Source organism: Erithacus rubecula (genome assembly GCF_903797595.1).
Source record: "Erithacus rubecula genome assembly, chromosome: 4".
Taxonomy (NCBI): Eukaryota; Metazoa; Chordata; class Aves; order Passeriformes; family Muscicapidae; genus Erithacus; species Erithacus rubecula.
The window spans coordinates 42,378,715-42,403,579 of NC_136686.1; the positions used below are offsets into that span (position 1 = coordinate 42,378,715).

General features: G+C 35.9%; 1 protein-coding gene across 15 annotated transcripts in view; it reads right to left on the minus strand.

The window, feature by feature from the left end:
• Positions 1-6,665: 6,665 nt before the first annotated feature.
• Positions 6,666-24,865, minus strand: part of NRCAM (neuronal cell adhesion molecule) — a 139,989-nt gene continuing 121,789 nt past the window's right edge. For 4 of the 15 annotated variants that reach the window (XM_079303356.1, XM_079303351.1, XM_079303352.1 and 1 more), the window contains 3 exons: positions 20,628-20,759; positions 17,400-17,478; positions 6,666-7,979 (listed from right to left, as the gene is read on the minus strand). In XM_079303356.1, coding sequence (XP_079159482.1) covers positions 7,742-7,979; positions 17,400-17,478; positions 20,628-20,759 — 449 coding nt within the window. In that variant the 3' untranslated portion in view covers positions 6,666-7,741. Of the gene's footprint in view, positions 7,980-8,541; positions 8,600-13,682; positions 15,643-17,399; positions 17,479-20,627; positions 20,760-24,279; positions 24,433-24,865 lie in introns of those variants that run through there. The other 11 variants (XM_079303364.1, XM_079303362.1, XM_079303363.1 and 8 more) reach the window with 5 other exon arrangements.

Here is a 24,865-nt window from a genome sequence, read left to right on the forward strand (position 1 = left end):
TAGTAGAACATTTTTCAGTTGCAGGCTGAAATACGTGTTTTAGTAAAAAAAATCACAATTCAGATAAATTACTCTCTCCAACACGTAAACCAGCTGTGGCTGTGATGTCCCCACCAGAGGCTGAGGCTGCTGTCATTAGTGGAGAGACCCTGACATTCTATTAGACAGTTACTCACTAAAAAATACTCATTATATTCAACGCTCTGCCTGAAGACCTGTTTAAAATGCCACAAGCACTAGTCTCAGCTGGTGTAAATGAAAGCAGCTTCAGTGGTTGTGGCAGTGAAGACTGCCTGTTCTGTCTGAAATATCTGTCCTGGGTTCCAATTTTCAGCAAATCTACTCTCACCACCAGCAAAAAGAAAAAACTTGCTAAATTTTATTCATTGTTAATCATTAACCTATGGCTGCATTCCCATCTATACAGCAGCATTTGGTATGGTGCTGATATATGATGATTTAGTCGTGTCTTGAAAGCTTCTGTTATTTTCTTAACACTTCAGGCTTTTTTATTTTATTCTACTGCCTCGATCCATGCAACAAGTCTCCAGCTACAAAGCCGTGCACACCCTGCAGATGCCTCCCCCTTCCACCCCTCACTGCCACCACAAGGATGATGTGATGCCAGTCCCAGAGGGCAGAGCTTCTGTCCCCCTCACATGAATGGGCCCTGACGTGCTGAGCTGGTTCCCGCAGGCAGAGTCCCTCTGAAGATGATGCTGTGTGACAACTTGAATCCATTCAGCATTTCTTCATCTAATTTCAGAGCAGCAGGACTCCTGGGGCTGTGACACTGAAAATGTGCCGTGTGTTCCCCGTCCTGCCCCAAACACTTAGTGGTGGTCACTGTCCTGGCCACGCTCTACAGGAGCGCCCTACAGGCTGCCAGAGCCAGGGGCATGAGCAGCACTGAGCCTGCTCCTGCCAGAGAGCAATCTGCTGCCTGTGAGATCCTCCAGCTTCATGCATCAAAACCTTAAGCTTGTCTTCTGTGACACAGAGATTAAGGGCAATCCTGACAAATTCAAAAACACATCAAGTATGGTACTTCAGTGAGATGAACTGCTGCCCTACACATTGCCCAGCCAGGCTGCACTCATGGGAACCTGTCCCCTCCAGCTGTACAGGTTCAGCAGCATCAGGCAGCACCTTTTCTGAACACATTTTGGTATGAATTGCAAAAGCTGAGCTAGTTGGCTACACACCAACCAGGTCAACATAATTTTTAAAATCTTTATTATTGTACCACTGCCAGGCACACATAACTACAGACACATATCTGGGAACTGACAGCCTAGCAAGACATTCATCTGGCTTCTGATTCTGCCTCAAAAAAGCCTTTGGGACAGGGCTATCTGCTGAATTTCAGACCAGGCATCCCTGTCCCATAGTTCTTGCCAGCTTACTTTTCAAACATCAATTCTTCCCCAAATGTCCCTGCAATTTACAGTCATGATAACAAATGGTTGAATTAAAATAAGGTCATTGTTGCATAGACAAACAGAATTAATGTGTTATGCAAAACAAACAAATTATTATGAACCTGTGTCTTATTCTTTTTAACCACTATTTTCTAGTGCCTTTATATATTTATAGACACACACACACACACACACACATACACACACACACACACACATTTATTTATTTTATTTGTATCCATGTACATGGGATGTAAACTTAAGATGCTTTGGGCTTCTACTATTATTATTTCCCTCTAGTGGCCAGTTGTTACTTAAATGCTAGTGATTGCAGACTTGTCTGCCTCTCATTATAAAAGAGGTAAATCAGCTTGTTTTAGAAAAATATATATGAGTTTCCTTTTTGATAAAGTTTATGGTCATTGCCTAATTGTAGCAGAACAGTACAAGTTGTTTCCTTATTAAAGCAAAACTTTGGAACCAAGCACCTATACTGAAAACGACAGGAAGGAAAAACCATCTCAGCTACATAGAAGCTCTTGCTGGCTAACTGTTCAAGTTATATAATTATACAATAAAAAATTGTGCTTGTGTACTGCTAGAAAATTAAAGTTATAATATTCACTTATAGGCAGGGTAAACAGTTTTCTTGTGCTTCTTCATGTGATATTTGTGCCTACAGGCCAACACATGGCCAAGGAAAGGTCATTTTCCCCCTCCTTACTAGAAATCAAACTATTCCTGTCCATATCAGCATTCTTTTACATCCATCTGTCCTCTGACTTGTCCAAGAACTGTTGCAATTGTCTGTCTTTTTATTTCTTCCTCTCTTCAGTATTGTTCTTGAAGAATCTCTTTTAAAACATTAATTCTGGTATTCCAAGTTTGGAGTCCTCATTGTGTAGGTTCTTCATCTACCAAATAGTTTGTATGGTTCCCTTGTATCTTCCTTATCAACAGCTAGGAAAATGTCCACTTTCCTCTTATTACTGGAACACCACTAAGAAAAGGGAAAAGGATCTCTTCAGATTGTCTTGTCCTATACCTGCAGAAAGCAGGTGCTTTCCAGGAGATAGTTTTAACTTACTTCAAAAAGTAAGGAAATTAAAGCAACTGCTTTTTGTTTGATTGTCCAGCTGCTTTGTACTTCCACTATGCCAAACCTACAAACTTCCCGGCAGTTTTCAATTGTTTGACAGACATTAAGATTAGTAAGTCACTTAGAACAATAACTAAATAAATAATTTTTTAAAAATGTGGAAGGAAAATGATTAATGCATTTTATGCTTTTTGTCACCAACAGATAGTCTGGTCTGCACCCAACAGGCTGTGCTGCTCCACACTAGCAAGGGCTCCTGCTGCCTCTGCCATTTGTCAGTTTTTCTCTTTTCACCTTTCAGGCCAGCTATCCTACTGGCTGTTTCTCAACTCTTTCCAAGAAACCTCAGATATTACACCCTATTATTGCATTTTCTCTGTCCCGACAGTTTCATTTTCACTACCCCTTCTTACCACACCAGTCAGGCAAACTTTTCAAGTTAGCATGACCATAACTCTCTCTCACTACAGTATATATATTGCAGAAGATTTATTTGAAGTTTATCCTGAACACTGCCATTTAAAAAACTTAATTTGTTCTCTTAGTTATGTGAATTCTTGAAGCCCTTTAGATCTTTGCAAACATGGGGCAGAGGAGTGGGCTGCTATCCTGTCTCAGGTAAGATGTTTGGTTTCAGAGCCAAAGCATCCCTCTTCTGAGGTCTTAGGACATGGGAAATACAGCAGCAATCTCTGGAAGATACATACCAAGTACAGTTTACTGTCAAAGGTAAATGTAGTCCATTAATAAGATCTGGTAATTTCTAAAAAAGTTTGGTCCAGAATTGGACTGTCTAAACTTTCCCTGTTTGAAAGTTCAGGTCTGAAACCCGTATTTGTACAGCATGGACCAGGTATGTTTCCACCTCATCACTTATATCCAAAATGTGATAGAAAGCCAGGTGGAATTAAATCCAAGCAGTGGCTTAGATTTCTGACATAATGCCATGGGGTTTGTTTTAAGCTGGCAGGGAAACCATACTACCTTCCAAACTTCTTTATTTTAGTTGAGCACCTTGGGGCAAAGTCAAAAGGCTGGCTGGGTCCAGGTGACAGGAGCTGTCTCCTGCCCTGCCTCTCTCCAATTTCTACATGTGCAAACCTATTATTTGCCAGCTGGCTTCAAATTTATCCTCTGCAGCTTTCCCGGAGGGACAAAGCCAGCGCTGCCAAATTTACAATAGAGCAAACTTCTCCAACCCCAAATGAAGAATCCATCCTTCAGGTACTGAACATGATCACAAATTTTTTTACCAGCTCATTTACATGTGAGCAGAGTAAGAAAATTTGTGTATATTTTTGCTGCCAAAATTAATGAGAGCACAAGGATCACCATTTTCCTCCTTGCTTACAGTCACAACGGATCACATCTACTGTCTGTCATAGTCCTGCTGACATGTATTTATCTTGACAGTTTGGTCTAAAGTTTCCACTTCTCATGTACAAAGAGCACCCAGAGATCCCTTCAGAGATTAAAACATTATGGCCAGTTAGATTTGTTTTCACTCTAGGGGCATAATTTGGGGGTAGATTCCTACAGGTAGCACATTCAGTTATTTCCATCTTCCCACAAAACCAGTTGCTGATTCTCCCAATTCTCTGAAATGTTCTTTCCTAAGGTAGATGAAGAGAAAAAAACAGAGAGGGAGTGGGACAGAAACACTGCAAAGGAAAACTGCTTTTTAGAAATTATTGGAATCTCATCCTCTTTCTGATTTTTCTACCCAGCTCTTTTTTCTTTTTTTTATTTTTTTCCAGAAAGGAAGAAAATTCCATATGGTAGATAATATTTCTTCACATATGATTTCTAGAGTTTCCATTTTAAAATAGACCACACATCATGAAAAGAGAATTTGGTCCCCAAATCTTTTGTCACTTTGTCTCTGCTACATTGAACCACAAGGAAATTGTATCTTCCTCGGAACAATATGAGAATAGATTACAAGAAAAATTACCATTGGGGTATCCTCTTTAATTCCCTCAGGATTTATACAATCACTTCAGTGAGAATAAAATCAAAAGCAAAGTGTATCAGTAAAAGGAAAATGCAGCAACTATATGTATTAGCATACTTGGGGGATCATGCACAAATGTTTGTGTGTTTCCAAAAATTGTTACTGTATGAAATCCTTCTTTCCAGCTAAGCCGAGGGAACTCAGACCCCTTTTTTCAGGAAATATTCTTTAATTGAAACAGAAATGACTGTATTTCATATCTCCCAGACAATTTACATTGCTGCTAAAATCAAGAGATACCTGTACAAAAACCAAGGCAGCTGATATCTGAAGATAATGTGAAGATATTTGAAGATAGAAGTGCCAGAACTGAGTTTGTGCAGATGACAGGAGCTGAGATATCCAGGAGTTTCCAATTACATATGGAAAGGCTGACAAAAGGGCTTCTGATTCAGTGATAAGATCCCTCTTTCAAGCATCATGCCCACACATCAACTTTTGGATACATCTCCTGAAGCACCTGTGTCTCTTGCAATCCATGGCTCTCCTGCAGTCTTCTATGCAGAACAGCTGCCCTCCTGCCCAGTCTGTTTCCATTCACATACAGAATAGACAAGATATGAAAAGAGCATTGCAATGGATTTTGTGTACTGTAAAAGATGGTAAGTAAAAATTCCTCACTTCATATACTATTTAAAAACAGATAACCATAAATTTGTATGTCAGACAATTCCTTTAGGACACAAAATCCTTATTTAGAATCCTATCTGAGGGCTCTTAATTTCAAATCTACATTCTTACTTTCTCTTATTCACTCTTATGGGTATGGAACATGACTTTCAGTTCTTTCCTTTGCAGTAATATGACTAAATAAATAATAAAAACATCCATGGAAGTAAAATGCAAATAGTAGATTTCAATGGGAAATGATCAGACAAATGTACCATTTTTTCAAATAGGAGCATGTAAAGGTATGCAACTTTCTGTAAATAATTTGGTGGCAGTAATGGAGGTTCTATAACATCATGGGAACAACTTCTGTCAGTTCTTTTACGCTGTTTTTCAACTTTGAATTCCGAATTATAAGACAAATCTGATGTGATTTTTACTGCTAGTGTAAACAGAACAAACATTGAAATTTTAAAACCACATTTATTTTTAATACAAAATCTGTTGCACTATTACAGAAGTAAGCCTGTATGTTTACCCCCACATGCACAGATAAGTCAGCATCTACAATTAAATAAGAATAAAATGATATTTTATTTTTACCAAAACCATTTGCAAATCCTGTGAAGAAATGTTCTCTTTGTGCTTTGTAATCAATGTTCATATAATCCATTTCATATTTCAGTTCCCATTAAAAAAACTGACCAATGGAAAGCTAAAAGTTGCAAACGAAGCTTATTACAGCTGAGTTACATTTGGGATTACTTCAGTTGTGCTTTACCTACAATATATACATGAAAGCTGCAAGGTGTCCTATGAGCTAATGTAGTGCACTGGCAAAAGCTCTGAATGGTTCCATTGGAATCTGCAGTAAATGAGCAGATCACTATTTCGTTTCCACAATAAAAAAAAAAAAAGTAGATGCTTTAAAATACCATGCACACCATTGGCTATAGTACTTCTTACACAGTACAACATAAGCTTTCTTGGTTTATTTGTCTGTAACACCCAGAAGCATATAGCATCTACGCTTTAAGTGTATTTACAAATTCAACAAAATATCTACATATAAAAAGCTTACTTAAAATTAAACTTGATGCAAGTTATGAAAAACCAATTTATTGGCAAATGAAACTGAGCATTCCTTCAACCATAGGTTGTTATAAAAATTTATATTTGGAGGTAAACATTTGATTGATATAGTATGCGAGGAAATAATTTTTTAACCGAGAAGGATAATCCTTTACCAATAAACCGTATTAGCACTTGTCAGATGGAATGCTGTGGTTCCAGGTGGTAACCCCCACACTGCTTCAGGCTGGAGATAATTACAAAGCTGCCACACTGATCAGGCTGGGACACAGAGAGAAATGTGCTCTCACCGATGGAGTCAGATGGTTTGGGTTTTAAATTATTTATTTTACAAGAGCTTATACCTTGCTGTGTTAGTAAATAATTTAACTCTGTGTTTTGGGATTTTTGTTGGTTTGCTTGTTTGTTTGTTTGTTTTCATTTTTGCTTTAAGTACTCTAAGGCCATGAAAACATGTTGTGCTGTAACTGTGTAGAAAGCTTCTTTAAAAGGGAAAAAATTATAGTCTTCTTCATGTAATTTAAAATATTTTAAACTTTCAATTTTTAGCACAACAGTTTCATAACACTTCTTTTTCTTCACATTTTTCCTTTATTTGGCAATGACAGTAGTCTGCTAATCACAGTTTACTGCACCAACTGATTTAGTAGCACAGCGCATTACGGAATGCATATTGTATAAAGGCACTGAATGTACTTTGCCCTGTGTTTTCTGGAATATATTCCCTCATTTTAAAAGTTTTTCTTTCAGTGACTGTACAAATTCCAAAATGCATTGCAATGCATATCTTTTATGCCCTAAAATCAATTCAATGTGTTTTGATGTAAAAATAGAACACTGTACTGCTGTAATACTTGATAGATTAAAAAGGCTATAAAGTAATAGGAGCAAAGAGCAGATAATAGGGTCTCATTAAGCATCAGCAAATGCAAGTGTCATACTTAAATCATTTAGCAATTATATACTGTACATACTGTTCCTAACTGTCTTGCAAAAAGACATATGATAGCTAGACATTAAGTCACCAATTTCACAACAATGTCCACAAAGACATTGAAGTTCTATATAATACTACTATAACACTCTGACAATGAGAACGGAATTCATATCCAGGGATTCAGCTGAGGACCGCATAACAAATTGTCAAACCATTTTTTTATAGTGTACACAGGATTATCTGTAAATTGTGTAGGGTTTTTTTTCCATGCATTATTACTGTATTTTCAACAGGAAACAAAATTACAAGTTGAAATTACTGTTTGTGTCAGTTCCTTTAAAAAAAAAGTAAAAATACCCAAGTTTTGAACAAAATTTCAATTTTCTATTTTGATTCATAGTAACACACCACTTACTGTGTCATTATGCTGTGTACTGGTAACCTGCATATTCTCATAGCATTAACATCTGGTGGTGAGGAGCTCCGTTACCTGTGTGTTCATAGTATGAGAAGGAGGATGTACAAGTGCTTTAAGCAAACTGAAGATACAAGGGGATCAAGTTCTGTGGTTACACAAATGAATTCATGGCATTTACAGGAGAAGGGGCCTCAGAGCTTTCATTTCCTTCTGCAGGTTCTTTCTCTTTTTTACCACTATATTGTCCAATAAAGGAGCCATCCTCATTGAACTGACCATTTACACCTTCTCCATAGTCAACTAAACTATCATCACTGTCTTCTTTTTTCACAGTTCTGTCTGAAGGTGTCCGGCTTCCTTTTTTTAGAGGTTTATGGTCCTCTGCATCGCTGGAGACACAAACAAACAAACATGGGATTAACTGATGTACTATTAAGACAAAATCAGCCATGCATGCAGAGTTTATGAAAAGCATGTGTGCAGCCCTACAATCCTTTAGTAAACTCACATCACATTGTAGAGACAAATCAATATGATGCAGTTCACATGAAAACATGGTGTAAGAATGGTTTAAAGAGCGAATGTCTTCAGTGGAGGGAGGGGAATTTGTGGTTTCTTGTATTTTTTTTTTCCCATCGTGCATGACTTTTCATTGGTAAGACCTGGGCCCTTGGCTTGGAGGCCATGTAGATGCAACTGCAAGCATTAAGAAGTGGATTGTAAAGTTATAAAAAATAATTTGTTTGTTCTCCAAAGTAACAAGCTTATGATATGCCGTGAAGTTAGTCTGTTAAACTTCTTAATTTCTTTGACTCCTTGAAAATGAATGAAGAATGAATCTGGTTAAATGAAATATACTGATTTTCTTTACTAGTATAAAGAAAATAAAAGTTCTGCATTTCAAATAATTTGTTACATAATGCAGGCCAGACTTGCAATTTTCAACCTTACCTTTCAAGAGACCTACATATTCCATTAAAAGGGTGCGGAAGAAACAAATGAAAATAGCCTAAGAAGAAAAGCAAAGTCCATATCCTGATAGTGATCAGTATTTTATCAATAATAAGTTGCTCTTAAAATTGCTATAACATTTACTGTATTACAGGTAAAGGAACAATTTAGCTTACAGTAGCTGGAATTAAGGAGTTGAGTGCATACTTATTCTTTCTCATTTCTTATCAGATCTATCTCCCTGCCCTACTCCATGACTGATAATGTTCAGACAAAGATGATGGTGATTCAGAGGACAACAGAAAAAGGAAAGGAAAGAAAGGCCAGTAGAGATCTCTGTAACAAAGTACTGGGGTATTTCCTTTGTCAGTGGAAAATCTACAGTACCATCAGCATCCTTAAAAAATTTTGCAGCTGTGATTGGCTTGTATTTCATGAAATAGATATAGTTGGCCTTTTTTCAGAATCCTTTACACTGCACTTCAGTTTCAAGATGAAGATTTCAGCAGCAGCTCCAAAGCATTTTTCATTGAAACCCACCATTGCCAGCTGCAATTTTGGGTGCAATTATTTATCTTGTCTTAAACAGAACATATGACTTGATTTGCATATAGGGTACCAAAAAAGGGGAAGTGACTTGAGGTTTCATTTAGATTCACAGCTTATGGGAAATATTTAAAAAATACGTATAAGATACTAGAAAAACAAAATTACATTTTATAATTTCTCAAAGACTAGGTTGAATATATACTCAGCAAATTAATTTAACATTTAATTCCTAAAACCTAACATCTTAGTTCTTCAAATAATGCATTTTTTTCCTAATTAATACCTTTGAACACCCAGAGAAACCATATATCTATATATTATGTAGGATGTACAAAGCCACGAATCATATAGTTAGCCAACAAAAGCCCTGCTGAGAAACTATTGCTTGAAAACCATTATACCCACTTTCCATCAAGCTGTTTCTCCTCATCTCATCACCTTTTTTGTTGTTGTTGTTGTTGTTATGTTGTTTTTTGGAAAATACTAAGGTATTAAATTCTAAAGGAAGGCCACCTCTAACATGTATATACTTACAGAAAAAACATACCAGAGATTTTATCATTCTGAATTATACATTGGAAAAAAGTGGTAAGAATATCTCTCTTATTTACATGTAAGAGAATCTTCATGCTCAAAGCACACAAAAGCAAAACCTCTGAATGTGACTGTATCAGGCTTGATGTTCTACTTATTGCTGTGTACAAGGCACAAGGATAAATGTTATTGATCTGTGCTCACTGGTGCTGCCAATATACAGACCACTCACACTTAAAAGACTGTACTCCAAAATTTCAATAATCCAGCAGCAAAGTGAAAATGTTTATAACACTGTGGACAGAAGCACATACAGAGACATTATTGAAGAGAGTTCATTTTGGATGGACCCTATATTTAAGAGGTTGAACATGAAATCGAGTATTTAATACTCATACACAATGTAGTTTCTTCAATGCCCCCATCAGAAGGTATTAATAGTCATTAAAACAGGCTGTACAAGTCAAATGAAGGCCAGGCCCTCCTTTTGAAATTGTAACCAGACCTAGTCCCATGGAAGATCTGCTTTCTGGGTAACACTGTTAAGGGAAAAACATTGGCATATGGTTTGTTGTTTAATTTTAGGTGAATAACTTCATAATTCCTTACACCACAATATACAAAAATGAAAAGAAATTAAAACTGAAATTGCATCATATTCCAATTGTTTATGAATCTCTGTGCAAATATTCTAAAGTATGATCCTAGCCAGTGTAATTCACTAGGCTGGAATATACCCAAACAAACAATATGTTGCTACTGTACTAAAAATATCAACATTTTTATGTTTAATCCAATGAAAACCTTGATTTGCCTTTATATTTTGGAAAAATCTGAGTATGAGAATTTCTACTTATTTATATTGTTGCAAACAAAGTTTATGTATAAGACAAACAATGAAGTACTTACATGGTTGCATTGTGTGTAAGATTTTTCTATATTTTAGTCAGGATGTGAATTCTACTATCTCTATAATTAAAAGCAAACAAAACTGCAGATTTACCCATGAGTGTATCTGCAGGGAGGTGGGCCCTGGTGTGAGAGCACAGTCACAGCAAATGCAAAACTCAAATCTGAACCTGGGGATTCCTTCACTTGTTGCACTACATAAGTTTAGAGAGAGGTTCTGCCAGGACTCTGGCATTGGAAAAACAAGTGGGACTCTCCAAGATGCTTTATACTCCTGGTTCAGAAAAGAAAACATATACCATAGTTCCATTTTTTCTGTATCAAACTGAATTATTAACTCTTAGATGAACACAGTGTTTTGGGTGGAATAGAAAGAAATTGAGGAAGAAAGACCAAAAAAACCCAAACAAATAGAAGAAGGAGAAAAAAGTGAACATATCAATGTTTTGGACACTTTTGCTACTCTGGGGATTCAAAACAGATGAGGGGCTCTGGTGCTCTGGTGAAATGAATGTATTATGTTTGTTGCTAGGAAGCAAACTGCAAAAGCTGCTGAATAACTTTAGGAAGAGCTATACAACACTTTTGGCTGTAGAATATATAATATTATATTACCAAAATATGGAAAAACCATAAATTTTTATACTTTTGATACAAGGTTTGCCAACCTTGCTTACAATTGTTCATAAAACTATTACAAAAGGCAATCAGGCTAAATAGTAGTTTCTTTCAGTTTCTGTTTATGGTTTTGTTTGCTGACTTTTATTATGTCCCTAGTGTAATATTGTGATATTAAAAATAAAGTGCAAATTGGGTTGACTGAAATTTCAGTGGGAAATGGAAGAAGTTTTTTGAAGTGTCATTTATGCAGTACATATAATTAATAATCAGAATACAATACTGGGAGGGAACCAAATATGAGGTGAGAATGGGTATGAATTCTTTATTTAGAGCCATGGAAGTGAAGTGGAGTCATACTTTTATTGTTTTTTTCTGTCTAAATAAATTCCATACTAATACCTTTTTAAGGATGAAAATTTCTCAAAGAAGACTTGTATGTACCAATCATTTTGATAAGTACTTATATATACCATATACACTTCTTTTCAGTAAGAACAGTGTTTAATATTAAAGCATACTCCAAAAGTATGATTTAAATATTAATCATTAATGATTACTATTATATGAATATGTTTCTTTTTCTTCTTCTTATCAAACTTGAAGCTAATTATTAAGAGACATTAAGAAGTATGAAGGTAATAATAACATAGGTGCAAAGTACAAATTTATTTGTTTAAAAAAAGTAATTTCATAAGTTTATCAGTTATTGAAAGAAATATGTACCTTGAAATCTCCTTTCTTCTTTCAACTTTTCAATTTCTCTTCCTTAGATATGGGTATATGCAGCAACCAGTCAGAATGAGGAAGACACTTTTACGATGCCTCTGCAGTCCAGCAAGCAACTAGTTCCCAACTAAACTTTGCCACATTCATAGACATGCAAAAAGACTCAATATATGGTTAGCAATATACTACTTTTCCTTACAGCACAACTGTCAGGTGAAAGGCAACACGAAACAAAGTGGGTAAAGAATTCTGGGCTATGAGACACAGAAAGTGGATGCAGAAGATGAAAACCGTTGGCAGTAAATTCCTTTTTCTGTGACCACAGATCAATAGCCCAGAAATGTTTAAGTAAAAGCAATCAGGTAAAGCCACAGAAATACCTTCTGCTATGACTTCCCTGCATACTCCAGGAGAATTTGTCCCTAAACCTTACAGGTTTCTGCTCATACACCTAAATTATTAGGACTGTGAGTCCTAATATTATTAGAGTCAATCCAGACTTCAAACCATTTTTACTATTTCTTATTTAGCTAAGACTTAAGTACACTTATATTAATCTGAGTAATTTTTCATTAACATCTCCGTAATACTCAATCCTCAGTCCTGGCAGAAACTGGAAAAACTGGATGATGAAGCTTTAAAAAGCAATGTGTTTAAAAAGTTGTTAATCAGACAAGTATTTAAGAAATAAAACAAGAATTGTCAAAGAAAGTACATGTGTGTAAATTAGAATACAGTAAGACCACTGCCAAATCCAATTTGACTGTTCAGTTCTTCAGGCAGTCCATAGAGATAATCTCTTGTTCTGGAAGGGACCAAGCTTAGAATTACAGTCTTGGGGCACAAATCGTGGCTAGGTCCCTGTGGAAACACACCTAAGCTTCAAGTTAAGTAACTACAAAAGAAAAAACCCCACAGTTGTAGTTACAAACTTTATTTTCATTGTTAATCAACTCGGAAGAAGAAGGAACAGTAATATATTATCTAGCAATCCCAGAACTCTATGGCACAGTGCCTCACAGCATATCCTAGAATTTCTAGGAAAAATACTGTTTATCAAAATATTGAAGAAAAGAGGCAAAATAATTCAACAAAATGTGCAAAAATCCTGTTATCACACTAGCAATCCAACTACTGTAGTTGCCTTGTTTTATTTTATCTTCCTAAGAACATTCTACACACCACTGGACTTCCATCCCTCCCTTGTAGCTCCTTGCTTCCAGTCTTCCTGCCCATGAATCCATGGGTCTGTAGCTGTCCTACCTTCTAAATTTCTCTCAATTTATGGACCAGGAGGAATATTTAGGCTTATTTAAGCACCTATTCTGACCTCAACACACATCTGTGGTACTTATTCTGTTTCTTGCAGTTTCTTGGTGTAGACAATGACTGTCCACAATTTACTTTCTCAATCTTTTGCAACTAAGAAAACCACTGAGAATGCAGTGTAAATTGCTACAGAGGCACTGTTTTCCCTTATTATGTAAAAATAAAGGAATCCATCCAGTCATAGGAATCCACAATCATTCCATGGTTCCTGAAACAACTGCATTTACTACAGCATTATTTCCTTCAGTAGATCAAATGGCAGAAAAATCTGATGTTGTCTGGTCCTGCAGAATACTTTCATGCAGAAAGTATTCTCATAGCTGAAGTTTAGTGGTGAAAACTTCAAACAAAATAGACCACTAGGAAGGTTAGAAATGAAATGTAAAAAACCCCTCTCCTAAAACTGAGAGCTACGATTTCTCTAGAATATCTTAATTAGTCATTAAGATTTGAGTTACTTCATAATTTAAATCTTACTTAGATACAACTAATTTTCTAAGCACTCAGTTTATTTGTCCAGAAATATTGAAACATTTCCATGTCTTTCACTCTTCTCAGTTCTTGAGAAACTAGGAAGCAAGTCTGTGTTCTTAGAAAGTTCCTCTTGATGGTCTGGTATCTCTCTGAAAGTGAGATGTCTTTTCGTACTTGGTGTGAAATGATTGTGAGACCTTATACTTTCCTTTCCCTCCTTTGAACTTTGGAGGAGAACGCAAGGAGCTCAGACACTTGTGAGGAGAACAGGAAGAGCTTCCAGCAGAGCTCTTTTTTTTCACCTGACGTAAGGAGTGTTTGTGTTCTGAGAAATCCTTCATGATCTGGACTAAGGATTCACCAAACAGCTTGCCTCCTGTGTATGGTAAAGACAGCAGTTTGTATTGCAGATCTAGAGATGAGCTCCAAGGGCGCAGCCATAGAGCTCTCCAGGCTACAGTGAGACATGCCACATTTTTAACAGTGAGTCTAAGAGAATCCTCAGCTGCATCATGGATAAAATTAGCTGCAATTTGACACAACCTGCGTTTCCTCTGCATGGCACCAGATGGGACCCATTTCTTTCTGAATCTGGCTTGTTCTCCCTCTAACCATATTAGTAAAGCTTTAGAAGCATAAGTGCAGTAGATAGATACTCCAAGCTGGGCTGCAACTAGCTTGAAAGATCTTTTAATTGCTTCCTCAATCTTTCTGTCAGTAGGATCTTTAGGGAGAGCATCTGTATTATGAGGCACTGACAGTACAGAATCACCAGTAACCAATGCTCTGTCTACCTCAGGCAAGGTTCCCCACAAAGCAGCTTTATCTACTGGAAAGGGATAGAGTTTACGTAGGACTGATGGGGCTTCATGCTTGGCTTCAGGATTTCCCCAAATCCTGCAGACAAGATCTTCCACAGCTGAATGGATAGGAAGTGCATTATCTACCTTGCTTTCTTCAGAGGAGACAAGCAATTCTTCCGAAGCACATTCAGATTTGGAAGATTTTTGCATTAGCACCCTTTTTATGTGTTCAAAGAGGTAATTCTGATTCTCCATGTCAAATTTACGCAGATGATCTAGTCCTTCTGGATCTTCTGTAGAGGGCTCAGATGCCACCTCCTCATCTTCAGGGGCTGATTCAACCACCAAGGCCTTGTCAGCCTTAGGCTTTTCCTTCCCAGAAGCTGTTTGATCTTTTAAACTGTCCATATGATCAGACTCAGAACTCATCTGGGAACTGCTCCCAGATGCTTCTAAAGGAACCAGTGGAACTTCTGCAATTGGTACCCTGGGATGCTTTATTGAATGGGACCTAGCCTGTGCCACAGACGTTATGCTTTGTCTGGCTGCTGTCAAAGCTTCCTTTAAGACAGTGGCCAGCTCAGGCAAGAGTACAGATTTCATTAGTGAATTCTTTTCAGATTCAGAGAAGTGAGTAGTAGTAGAAGGTCTTACCTTCCTGTGGCAGGAGCTCTGAGTGTCTTCTGAATCTGAGCTGCAGTCTGGGGTCTGGCTGCACCAGTGTTGGAGAGAGGAATGCTGCCTTGCCAGTAAGCCACCAATTGAGTTGCAGCTGAGGGGTTTCTGGAAAGGGGGTGGCTGTCCTGCCTGAGAATCTGAGCCCTCCTCCGACCCCATTATCTGCTGCTCAGAAGCATGATGTCTAGAGCCATGCCTGTACTTCCATTCGTCTGACCTCTTTTCCTCTTGGCAGAGGGAAGCAGAGAAAGAACTAACCCTTGCAAGCTCTGAAGACTGCCTAGCCCTCCTCCTGGTGTAGGAGGTCTCTGATCTGGTGCTGGAGTATTGATCCCCTGACCTTCTGAAGAAGTTGGATCTGTCAGATCTCACAGACTTTGCTTTGGTAAAGACAGGGTCTGCTTCAGGAGAATTGGCACAGCTACCTTTTCTTTTCTTTTCCTTGTCCAGTTTCTTTCCTGTCCAAGCAGACATGGACCTGAAGTGATGAAAAAAGTTCAAAATACTCGAATTCCTAGATCTTTCAAAAATTACATTTTTTTTCCAAGGGAAACCCTATACCCTTTTTCCTCAAAGAAGCACCGCATCATGTGAGGCAGACAAACTGGGAACTGAGTGACTGCAGTGATGCTGGGCTGCAGAGAGGATGACAAGGTATCTTCTGAAATCTGACTGGTTGCTGCTCCTGCCCTGTCTCTAAGGAAAAAAGAGGAAAGCCCAATATAGACTAATTACACAGAAATACATTTTTAAAAGGAGTTTTTGCAGGGTACATAGAATGAATTTCATGAAAGCTGGGCATGCATCTGTCTACATTTACCAGACATGAGTGAACAAATGCATTGTAAAATAATTTAGTTGTAGATCATTCTTTAGATTAACTCAAGCCACTTAAAATTGGAGACATAAATTCAAATCTTGTTACATGTTACACATGAAAGCAGGCTTGAATACTTATTCCAGGCCTGAGAAAACATGTACTGAGGTAATATCATTTGTACAATTCTATACAAAATTCAGTTTCTGATGCTGAATTTTCCAAGTATCAAGAACCAATGGAGCAATAAAGAATATGCAAACTAAGCTTCCCAGGAAAACTTATACTGTACTTTTAAAACTCTACTTCCAAAGATTGCTTCACACTTCCCTTTTTATCAGTTGAATTTAGGTAATTCATATGCACTTACAGCTCAAATAAAATACTATTCTGAACTCATTAACCTAAGAATGAGTATATGGTTTTTATTCAAATAAGAATAAACAGAAACTGCTTATTAGTATTCAGAACTGTATATCTAGTCCTGCCAGATAAAGATGTACCTTGCCTTCTATGAAGAAGCCATGGCAATAAAGCCAATCCTTCTTGAAAAAAAAATGCTTTTTCTATTACATTTGTAAATAATAAAGGACTTCTACACTGCTTTTGACAGAGGAATGCACTATAAAATCTATTGTAACACTATGTAAAATGTAATTGTAGTGACCTATCTAGAAAATAATATTATTTTTTGTACTAATCAAAAAACAAATAAACTGCCTATTTAATAATCTATATTCATAGCTGTTATGAATAGTCTTGCCAAGGCATGTTTTTGGAAATGCCAGATTTGGCTAGACTGCATTTACTATAAAGGAAGAGGGTCACAGATAAGAGCTGTGTTGCATGCTTTGAAGCTGCTTGCTATATATCTTGTACTGAAATACAAGGGAAATATATAAAAGGGAGATTTGCTTTCTTGTAGAAAACTCCTTCACCTCTGTGTACAACATCACTTCTTTGTTATTGGATTAGATGTTAGTACTGGCAGCTACTTTAAATGCATTTGTTTTCCAGTCAACTTAACACCAGATTGTCTTTATTAGGCTTCAGTTAGAAATTTATTTTCAAAAACTATACTGCTCAACATAGTGTCCTAACTGAAAGGACACTGTATCTGGCATTTGAACTGTCTGAAAGATGGCTTTGTAAATAAAGATTCCACACTGACTTGCCAACAAATACAATTGAGTTTGAATCTGGTTTTCACCTTGCTTTAGCAAATGGTTTATACTAAACTTGGATATTTTCTTTTTCCTAATGGTGTAGTTCAAATGCTATTTTTAGTTTTAAATAACACTGGATACAGAATCTTTGACATGGAAAAAAAAGTTAGTCTTAAATTAATAATTGTGATACAATATATAGTACATGTGTGACATGAACAATGAATATGACAAACCACAACAGCTGCTCACCTGTATTCACCAAACGTTCCATCATCTTCTTTCATAGGTTGTATTTCTGGATCAGCATGTGCATCCTCCTTTTCCTTCACTAAAATATTTGAAATAGTAATTTTTGTCATGAAACTGCAAGATGAGGAAGTCTAAGACCTTAGTTTCTCAAACTGATCATATTTGGCAGGAATGTGATTTGAATATATTTTTTAATGGGGCCTTAGGCTATATTTTTTTTAAAAAAAAGATCTGTTAATTAGCTATAGAATTTTATTTTCATTTAAGTATGGTTGTATGCATTTCACATTAGCAGAACTTTTTCATTCTTTTATTTCTAGCACTAAAGATAGAAAGTTGTTTAAAATCCTACTAAAATAAGTTATTTACTTAGATTATTAGTGTAGTTATTGTTTAATCAAATTTGAATTATTTAGTTCTACTAACAATGTTCTCTATTTCTCCTTCATATTCTTTTCATACTGATTAATAAAACTGAATCAAACACAGTTTTGTTCTCTGCTGGTTTGTACATTTTCTGCTTTGATTTCATATAGTAAGCCTCCAGAGAAGTTTAGATATTTTTTTCTATTATTAATAATTCTCAAAATACTAGGCATGGTCTCTTAATTTCTTCTTTTCTACAACATTATCAAACCCAATGCAAAGTCATATACACTGGAACCTAAATTTTAAAAAATTGTATCTCTTGCACATTCTGGTTTTAGGTTTAATCCTTGTTCACTGGTGGGAATAAATCCAGGCATATAACTTGTCCTTATAAGATAATAAATATAGCACATTGCCACAGAAACCCACTAGCACCTGAGAAGTGAGATATTTACAGATGACATTTATTCCTATAAGTTAAGAGTGTTGACAGGATAAAACAATATACTGAGTTTATTATATTTATGGTTCTCTTTTCATTTCTGTTTTTTGGCATCTATTCAAATCCTTCCCTTATCTAGAAGATAGTTATATAATCCAATACACAATCTCTTGTCTTTTACTGTGATAGTTTCCACACTTTGTTTGTACATCATTGATTTATATGCCATTATTTAAGAAGATATGAATAATTCCTGACAGTGTTTACTGAGTCAATAATTGCAATAATGCATAACACCTTGAGATATATCAGGCTGCTATAATTTCATACTGAAGTAATCACAGTCAACCTCAAGATGACATGCAAAAATTATGATGATAAAGAGTTCATAATTTAAATTTTCATAGATTTCATAACTTAGTGCTTTCCCTTTGTCACTACCTGTGGAACAGCACATTTTCAATGACCCAAGAAATACAAAGTCACTGCTATAAACACCAGTACATACTGATTCTGGAAATCTAATAAAATAATCCAGGCCCACCTTTACGTATATGTATATGTATATGTATATGTATATGTATATGTATATGTATATGTATATGTATATGTATATGTATATGTATATGTATATGTATATGTATATGTGCATGAAAAAAGGTATGCCTTACAACTAATAATTCTGCAGAAGCAGCAAAAAAAAGGACAGAATATCAAGGATCCCCAAGGTAACAACAACCTCAGCATCCAACTGCCCTCTACACTTTTACTCAAAACCTCTGTTTCATGTCTAGATGGTGGTTCACTCCATGTCCTCCCTACTCTTTTCAGTTTCATCACTTCACTTGTTTTAGTCATCTGAATCACTTCTTCTATATTCTCTGTTATCTCATTTTCTCTTAAAAAAATTCAAGTATTGGGGAAAAAAACCTCAAGATGATGTCTTCAGCCTGTCATACAACTCTGTGTAACACTGTGTTCCTTAATCATCTGTTTTCTTCATAGGCATAGGCAGCTGGAACAGAAACTTCTCTTACCTAATTTTTGCTGTCACTACAAATCTTCATTCTCTCTGTAAAACAGTCTAACAGTTTGACTGGGTAGAGTAGGGTTCTTGTACTTAATAAAGTGATTCTCTCAACAAATAATCTGCTATTCTATTCCAGCAGATTTCCCTATGAAGAAGTAAAGTTCTTAGTGTTTCTTTCTAAGTTTTTAGAAGAGCACTAGTCAAAACAAGCAGGAGAAGATAAAACAAAGCATAGACTTTTCTTTTGTACTTTTCTAAATGCATCCATGTTTTTCATGCCCAAATTAACAGTATGAACTTCAGGAAGTTCAAGTTGACTTTAAATAAGCCTTTTAGAGTCTGGATATTTATGTTATTTCCAGATCTTAGGAGAAAATAATATTTTCATGAAATCAAGATTTTGCATGAAACTTAGTAGCTGTACTTTCTACTGTAGGTAGAATAAGACAATGAAAAATCAGCTTATCCTTTGATGCTCACCTGAAGTTAATTCATAGCCACTCACCTCAACAGCTGCTCTGAGATCCTATCTGACAGTACTGTGCAAACTGGTTCTCACTATCCATTTCAAGAGAGCTCTGGTCTATAGAGCTACACCATAGAAAGATATATGAGACCAAAGAAAGATATATGTGATACCTATATGTCCACATACATACATGCCTTTGTAATATGTACACCAGGAGGGATGCGTGTTTTGATAGAATACATACATTGTGTAGTTTCAATTTATAATGCAAAATTATAAAACATACTTGGTCATTCCTATATCTAATATTTTAAAAAATGCTTATTCTACACCTCCTCTTAGAAAGAAAAAAAAAAATTAAAAAAAAACCACCTCCAGCCTAACTGAAGTATAGTAACTTTAAACTTAGCTGGAAAACTGCAGAGGCTGAAGATGACACAGATTCTGGGAAGGAACTCAAGGTATTTGAAACAATATAAAATATGAAGAGATTTGTCCTGTGACATGCATTCCCCATGCTTTAAAATAACCAGTGGCTATGATTTAGGCTTTCTGATCAAATAAATTCTAACTCAACTCATGTTAGTGGATTAAACCCATTTTGCATTGGACTTCAGAAAGTGGAATGTGCACTAGTGATGATGTTCCAAACAAAGCTCAAACCTCTCTAGAGAGGTCATGCACTGATACGACCACCTGCAAATGAAGAAGGTCCTTCTCTAACACTGACATAAATTCAAGTTTTCTACCAATAGGCAGATGGCTCCTGACAAGCCCAGCAAATTATAAGACTGATTTGCCATATACACAGTATATATAAATGTAAACAAGAGACAAATATAACTTTCCAGTAAGCCTGAGATTCGTCTTAATAGGTTACCAATAGATGAATTTTGCTATTCTGGTTAAATAGCATACCTGGATACTTGCCACCCTTATTCCTCCTTATGAAGCAAACAATCAGTAAAATCAAGATCAGAAGAGCAACAGCACACATGAGACCAATGAACCATCCTTGAGTAGCGATGTCTACCTGCCGGCTTGCCATTGCTAGAGATAGAAGAAGAAAAATTATGTTTTGCTGCATTCAAATGCTATGCTAATTCAGGTAAATAACAGCCAATATAATGTTCATTAAAGAATAACATTCATTGTGAAAAATAGATAGCATGAAGAAAAACAGTGACTATGGATTTTGTGAGTATTTTCATTATTCAGAAGATTTCCAAGTACCTATGCATAGAAGTTACTTTTCAGTATATAAGAAGTCTGCTAACATTTAAGCTCAGCAACTACTTTACAAAATCTACACATATACTACATTGCTTTCCACAAATCTCAAATCTATTCTCAACCATTTTGAATTAATTAAACTACGAAATGAAGCTGCAAATTATAATTCTAACATGCCAACTGCATTCTCAAAATGAATAAAAAGCCAATACTGACTAGTTAATGCATTCCCATCGTTCTGAAATGGAGAAATTGTTGGGTCATTCAAGGGCCCTAACACTCAATTTTAACTAAAAATCAACAGTGAAGTATCCTTTAAAACCTTATTAAGCATCAAGCTTTCTTTCTTTCCTCAAACCCATATCTCATCCTACAATTAATTTATTGTGATTGCCATGATTTAGCATTAGTGAGATCTTAACATGATTCAACTGGGAAGCCTTTCCTTGACACTGTTTCTGTCCAAATGCTGACTGTAGCTGGAAGATAATGTAAATAATAAGCAAACTGCAAAGAAAATACTACAGGCACAAATAAGGACAGGAATTATCAATGTGGTCTAGGGTCTAGATCTGCTGGTCTCCAACACAGTAGAAGCTTATTTTCTACTTCACTGTTGGAAACACACCACAGGCAACTTGACTTAGGATTTGCTGCTGGGAGAAAGTGAGAAGAGTGAGAGGAGTTAGGGATTCATGCTCCAAACAAAAGATGAAGTGGAGGAAGATCAACATCTATCCAAACCTATCTAATTCATTCTTCTGCTTCTTCTCCAGACCCAAAACCCAAGAGTATGAAACTCTGTGAAAAGCTGCTCAACAGACTGAATTCAAAGTGATGTCTCAGTGTCATTTTCTAGTTAAGGAGTGTGAGATAGCTTGGAAAAGCAGCTGTCAATGGTCCCACCTTCCTGAGAGATTCTATGAAAATGCAAAGTATTTCAGATCTCTGGATACAGTATCTCCAGTCCATTCCATACAGAAGACCCATGCCTATTCTACTTTAGAAGTACTATGTTAAAATTAACTCTTTCTTTAAATGCTTGCTATTTTTGGTTTTCATTAAATGCTATGACTTAATTTTCATTTAAATATTTCAATGAGTTAATGTGCCTGGTTATTGTGGAGATATAATCAAGAGATTTCTCAGCCCTTGTTTATGTTTTCTGATATTTTAGAAACTGACTCTTATATGCACAAGAATTTAAACTATTTTTGCATAAAAGTCTCTACATGTCATATAAATATATAGTTTCTATATCTAAATATTTATACTCTTATATATAAATATTAAAAAGTGGAAATTTTTTAAAAATCACAAAGAGAATCTTCCTCTGAACTACAAATGAAAATAAAACTTTGTTTTCATGTTAAGGTTAAAATTATTCTGAGTTTTGTGCATCTGCATTCATAATAAGGCATTAAATGCTGTATAATACATACTGTAACAAAATGCAAAATTCAAAAGTAGTAAGAAAGAACATCAAGCCAAACAACTGACGTATATAAATATGCAAGATAGATGGGAATGTGAAAACTTATGTATGCAGCTTCCTGTATTAACTTACTGCATTTCCAATAGGAAAGGGTTTCTAGATCTCTGTGCATCTTTAAAAATGGCCCATTTCTTGCCTACACTAAGCAAATTATTTGCCTCATGCAGAAAAACTTTGTGTCTTGGTGAACCACTAACGCAGGAGTCAATGCAGAACAGTGGACCTGGAATGCCCTAAAAGATAAACCTGCATACTGTGAAGTTGCTCTACAGGAATGCTTGTCAAAAAAACCCAAAAAACACCCCCACACACACCCCCCCCACCCCCCGCCAAAAAAAAAACCAAAAAAAAACCAAAAAAAATTAAAAAAAAAAAAAACAGACAAAAAAAAAAGTGGGAGAACTCTCATATTTGAAATATCAGAGTCTCATTCCTAATGAAGGACATATTCCCGTGTTTGCCTCTTTGTTCACTCCATCTTTTTGCAGTGTTTAAAAGCCTTGACCTAGGCTGAAAACAGTGTGACACAAGATTTTTCTGCAAGAAATAGGCTATTTATAATTTCATGCTGAACATTAAAACTTTCCATTATCAAGAAGCAGAAAGGAGTGTCTAAAATCCCTTCTTCCTTAACTACACAAAGGCACGAGTCAACATGACTGGGTAAGTTCAGGAATCCTTATTTACTGGCAGTGCTTTTTATGCAGAAAGATACTTTTGGGAGGGTTTTTGCAGCTTGTTTTGAATTATATTTCAGTCTTGATCCTTGTTAACTGCTCCTTTAGGCTTCAGATGTGTATTTGCATAGCATTTCACAGGTAGGCTTTTGTACCACTAACTGTTTCTGGCTCTGTGTTCAGCCCATACTTATTTGTCGGGCACTGTTATTCAGCACCATGTTTCAAACCTTCCTGCAACATGATAAACAGTGAACAGAAATTGAACAAAACAAAGCAAATAAATGATGATTTTAGAAAGTGCTCACTTTCAAGCTGGCATACCCATTATCTATTTTGTTGCCTGAGAACTATAACTTAATATTCAAGTGTATTTTCATATTTAATTTATTTTATGGACTTGGTGGAGCTACTACTGTATAACTATGCAGTGCCCAAAATGCTTGGAATGAGCAGAAGTGGCTAGCAAAGACAAAAATGGTAACAGCTGACCAAGAACATGATGATGGCATGGCATGTGATGGCAACAATATATTCAGCATAACATCAAAAATCCTTCCAATAGAACCTTCTGCCTGAGTGGAATCGGCAGGCATTGCTGATGTGCTTACGAAGAAATAGGACTGCAATATGAATATAAGGAACTTGAACAGCCTTACTGATTCCCAGGATATGTGTGACATCAAAATCCATCTAAAACTAGTATATGGCAGGAGAGATTTACAAGTAGGAATCTCTTAACAGTGGTATAAATAGATTACATGAGACATCAAGTTGAATCTGCACTTTCTGATTATGCAGATATTCTAGCTCTATAAAAAGAGACATTATTTAAATATAGCCATCCAATTACACTAATTAGAAATATAAGAAATAGGTCATCTTCAGTGCACAGCACACAGATGGAGAGTGAGCAGGGCATTATCTTGGCCCTAGTACAAACATCAGTCATGTAGAGTGAATTGAAAGGATGGAAACATTCATAATCTACATATAAATGTACTGGCATTATTTAGGAGTTTATAAAATACTTTAATATTGCTCTATAAAAGGAACATGCAAAGATTCTAGCTGCAACATCTCTTGTCTAGAAGCAGTTCAGCATTTCAGCAGTTGGTCTACCACAGTTCTGACTACGATACAGAATTGGTACAGTGTGCCTCACCTGGACCTGTCTCAAACACATCCTCTGCACTCCTAAAACCAGACAGGCCCTCAGCACCAACCCGGACTTTATATGCTGTTCCTGGTGTTAAACCCTTTAAGACAAAGAAGCTTCGAGAACCATTTACAATTTCCTTTTTCCAATCTTCTTTGCCTATAAAAATTTTAGGAAAACAACATATTGGAATTTTAGTTTTCTCTGTATTACTGAAAGTTTTTTAGACAAAATACTACTGACAGTTACTTGACTAAACTATGGATCATCTGAGAAAAATAGCTGTTCTCTCAAAAATGATAAAATTATATAAAATTATGAGTAATAAATTGCATGCAACATATTGAAGAATGCGTTGTACAGTAATTATGAAACTATTTTAAACATTTGTTCCATTGTACTAAAGAAATATAAATTTAATTTATCTTTAAAATGCTTATTGAACTTGTAATTATGTGACACATTAAAAATATTTTAGTCTTTTAAGTAAATGACACTTTTGCAGTTTCAGTCAATATTTATTTTGATCAAGAAGTTCTGCTTGAAAATCTGAATCTCTCTTGTATCTTTTTTGTAGGACAGTCTCAGCTAT